Source organism: Phaseolus vulgaris, chromosome 11 (assembly GCF_000499845.2).
Source record: "Phaseolus vulgaris cultivar G19833 chromosome 11, P. vulgaris v2.0, whole genome shotgun sequence".
NCBI classification, from domain to species: domain Eukaryota; kingdom Viridiplantae; phylum Streptophyta; class Magnoliopsida; order Fabales; family Fabaceae; genus Phaseolus; species Phaseolus vulgaris.
In genome coordinates this window covers 13,521,622-13,526,272 of record NC_023749.2, presented here as the reverse complement: position 1 = coordinate 13,526,272, position 4,651 = coordinate 13,521,622, and the positions used below count along the sequence as shown (strand labels likewise).

Genomic DNA, 4,651 nt, shown 5'->3' with positions numbered 1-4,651 from the left:
ATGAAACTCTCCTACAACTAATTCACCTTTATGTTTACTTAATACGATTTTTTCAAGATATATCTATTTATTCTTATTTATTTTGTATGAAAACAATTTTAGTTTAAATAGAAGAAATAATTTAGTCTTGTGATAAATTGCCTTAAATGTTAAATAGCTTATTTTTTGTATGATTGTTTTCTTTTATGATATGATTGTAAACTGTTGCAGGTGAAGGAGATGGAACGAAAGTGATATAATAGCTTAATTTACTTTGTTATTTCAAATTTGATGTTGACTAATGTATACTTTATTATATTATGTATTTTTTTTTGTTAATAACTACGAGGTGTTATATAATTTAATTTAGACACACCAGCTAGATAGTTCTTTTAATGTATACAAGAAATTATGCTTATCATTTAAATAAAATTTTATATCTCAACCTTACCACATTAAAAGCACATATGTACTATGTAGTAGTACACACATTATCCGTCATTTAAACAATAATCTAAATTTATAATTTCATTTGGTGAAAATATGTACTTAATATTTCAAAACCATATTACAGAATCTGATTGTGGAAGATATTTGAATTTACAAATCATGAATGCACTGGTATTATTTCAGAACTAAATCCTGTAACAAATCAAACTTAATTTCAGTACAACAACCAACGTCTTCCCTGTCAAATTTCATTAACTACTTTTCCTACTTTCCATCGGTTAGATATGTAATGTCATGTCAGAAACCCAAACAAAAGCATGGCAAAGGGAAATCAATGTGGAACTGTTTCTTCTGTCTCTCCCACCCCTACAATCCTTTCCAAGCATAGCCACTGGAACACCACTCATATCACTGTCTTTAGTGTTCTGCCTAAGAAAGCTTTGACAGCAAGCATGGATGTGGCAGAGCAGAGAATGTAGAAGCATGCACCAAGCACGAAAATGACAATTCTCACGTCAAAAATTAATGCCCCATTATGGTAGTTCCTAATAGTTCCCTACGAACATGCTTCCCATAAGTATAGTCACTGTTAATTATCATCTGATACATGATCAAGCTTTATTAATTTTTTCTTAAAAATTGTAGGTCTCGATCATGAGTCACGTGAAAACTAAACGGGACTATAGCCATTCGATAATCTTGAACTATATCAAGATAATTTCTGTTATCTTTGTCCTGTGGACTTTCTCTCAGCCTTGGAGTTTTAGGTAACCTTTTTTGGCACGGAGAACTTGAGTCCCAAACGGCGAAAAAGTAGAGCAATGTTGAAGTCAAAAGAATTCCAAAAAGCTTTCCCCAAAATACCGTAAACGCTAAGCTTATTAGAACCAAGTATATTCCATAGCACTCGAACTTTTTTTGCTTCTCTAGTGGGCTTCCATGACCACCCTCTTTCCCTTTTTCCTTGGTGAAATAGTGTTTTGAAACGTTCGTTGATTCTGATGACGCGTCTGAGCTGGAGCAAGATGAAGTTGACAAAGGCGATTGAAGGGTTTTGGTTTCCCCGTGCTTCGAATACTTATGTTTGTACCCAAAGGAATCGTGGATGTAACGGTTTTTATGGTGATCTCTTCTATTCTGCAAGACAAAAAACATCTAAGTTAAAATAGGAAAATAATTATACCCTCTTTCGATCACAGTGATAAATTTATTACTTTTTACATCAACTAAAAATTCACGATCATGATTTGTGTGACTGATGGTAGAAATTAAACTCATAAAAAATGATAAAGTGAAGGAGTGAATTCAAGACTAACCAGTATGGTTTCGTAGAACACAGCTTTGATCACCCGAGAAATCGTTCGTTTAGGTGAAACGGGGTGGAAGTATACAGATTTGGGTTTTGAATTCTTCACCATTTGTTGCTTCTCTGAAGTTGGGACGCCTGAGAAATTACTAGGAGAGGAACGATGAGGAGCAACTTCGGACTTTAACATGCAATCTATGTCAACGACAGGGCGAAAACATAGGAACTTGTTCTTTGTGAAGCTCCTCATGATTTTGGTGGACGAAGATATTTGTGTGTAACTCCAAGCTGGCAAGGGAAGATGAATATGACAAGGGCTAACTCTGATTTTGATTTTTGGGAATTTGGTTTGTTGGTTCTACAGCAAGACGAAGCAGTGGTTAGAGGACATTATATAACGTTGGCATGGTCATGGAGATGGGTTTGGTTACAATTCATTATTAATTAATGTTTATTTTTATTTGATTTTGTTTGAGTGAGAGGGTAGAAAGTGGGGGAAGAAAAAGGAAGAAACACTTTGGGGTCCGTGTGAGGAACATGTTGAAGGATGTGACATATAAAAAATAAATATTTTTTCTTTTGGGAAAGAGAGATAGAGACAAAGAAAGAGAGTGTTTTATTTAAAGATATTAATTTTGCAATAGCATAAAGGTGAGAGAGAGAAAAAGAGAGTCTTTAATGTTTATGGATTGTGAGTCAGGTGGCGTGGAGAATATATGAACTGTTGCTGTGTCGTCTAAACGGAGGGTTTTGCTTTGTCTGCATTAAATTTTATGGTACGAAGGATTTTGGCCCATTTAAGATGGTTTAATTTGGATTCGGATTGAGATCATGACAGAGAAACAGTTGATTTTTCACTTAGGATATGCAATTATTTATAACTTTTCTGATCATTTTTATTTTTTGATGCGATTTTAAAGGACTACATGCCTATTTAATGTATATCTAAACACACTTTATAGATACTAGAAGCGTTGTGTTATCCAATTTCTAATTTGGAGTTCATATATAGCATTCAACTTTCTTTATATTAATTTTAGATTTTATTGAAAGGCTATCTAACTATTGATTAGACAACATAGATTATAATATATCAAACAAGGGAAGTATATTAGCCAAGACAATTAAACACAAGTTACAAGAGTTTAGACTCATTAAGATTCTTCAGTAAAAAAATATGATTATATATATATATATATATAACTTATTTAAGATAAAATAAAATTAGAATATAAATAATTTAAATATATGAATGGGACATATTTTAATATGGAATGATTCAAGATTTTGGATTCATTAATCAAAACATAAAATTGTAACTCTATTATTATAGTGATGAACACATATGAAATAAAATAGAAAAATGAGTGAGAGTTTTTAGATCTTAAATATGGTAGTTTCTTTTAGGATAAACATGGAATAAATTTAATATTAATGGATAATTAATAAACTTATCCAAGATATCAAAATATCATCTTCAATTTAAAATTTTAAGAGAATCAATTGTGTTTTTTTTCATATATTATTCATCTTACTTTTAACTCAATTTAATTCTTGCTAATTAAAAAAAAACTTACTTTATTTCTTACAAATCTTTCTTCTTAAGTTCGAGTTATTTTTTTACAATGGTATAATTTTCCTTGAGTAAAAATCATAAATATCTAAGTATTAACTCTTATTTATTATTATTTAATGCAACGAGACATGTTTTTCTAAAATCTTTTTCTAAAAGACTTTCTATATAAGAAACTCACAAACCTAATATTTATCTCCCATATCAAGACGAACCAACGATTACAATATGATATAAAAATGTATCTTGGTAGTTTGATGATATATATTTAACCTATTTTATGTATAAAGTGTTTAAAGAAAAATCAACAATAAGCATTAAAAAGGAAAGGATAGCAAGATATTAGTATGACAAAGAGAAAGAAAAAATGTAATTAATAATACGAAAAAGTTCAAAAGCGATAAATTGAACTTTAAAAACCTTTTTTTCCTCTTTAGAAATTTTAGTCTTTTAAAAAATTCTTTTACTAAATCAATAAATTGAAATTTTAACATATTAATTTATTGAAAATATTAGAGAAAAAGTCTAAAAAAAAAATTATACTAATTCGCTCTTTTTCAATAGCTACATCCAATTATTTAATTACACCAATTAAATTTACACTAACAATAAAAATAATTTATAAAAGATCAAGAATGTTTTGGAAGGCAAAATATATGAAAACCAAATGAATTTATCCCAACCACAGGGAACTCCTGGTTCAAAGAAAATAGTCCTAGCCGATTTAAGAGTGAAACGACCAGACTCATCTAGAATCTAGTTAGGAACATCCTATTCCTCTCCAACCATATATGATTAAAAAAATAAGGCATCTGCTGTAAAGACAAGGGAATATTCCAATCTCAAGCAGTCCAAAACTGAGAGACTGTATCCGGAATGCTAGCACCATCAGATAACCCTGCAATATTTCCTAAAGAAGTAGTAGAACACCATTTATCATTCCAGAAGTTAATAAAAGTACCTATACCAACAATCTAAGAAGTATAATCAAGTATAGTAGAATAAAATTGCTTAATTCCAGGCCAAAGAAATGAGGATATATAAATCATTCTAAACTCGTATTTTGATTTAAGAACCCTGAATTTCAGGAGAAAAGATCAAGGTTTGTTGCTATAAACAAAGTTCCAAGCATGCTTAAGAAGATACACATTATTTTCACGAGGAAGGTTAATAATCTTCAAACCTCCATTCTCAATAGGAGAACAAATCGTAGCCCAATTAACGGTAGCTATGCCTTTTTTTTCATAATATCACCAATCTAAATAAAATTTTGACACCACTACTCAACTTGCTTAAAAAGTGAAACATGCCATTTATACATATTAAAGTTATGCATTGACCAA

At 30.3% G+C, this 4,651-nt stretch overlaps 1 protein-coding gene across 1 annotated transcript; it reads right to left on the bottom strand.

The window, feature by feature from the left end:
- Positions 1 to 578: 578 nt before the first annotated feature.
- On the bottom strand, positions 579 to 2,110 carry LOC137831346 (uncharacterized). Its single transcript, XM_068638989.1, has 2 exons — positions 1,746 to 2,110; positions 579 to 1,566 (listed from the first exon to the last, which is right to left on the bottom strand). The coding sequence occupies exons 1-2, from the start codon at positions 1,983 to 1,985 to the stop codon at positions 1,051 to 1,053; spliced, it is 756 nt and encodes a 251-aa protein (XP_068495090.1). The 5' UTR covers positions 1,986 to 2,110; the 3' UTR covers positions 579 to 1,050.
- Between the last annotated feature and the right edge of the window lie 2,541 nt (positions 2,111 to 4,651).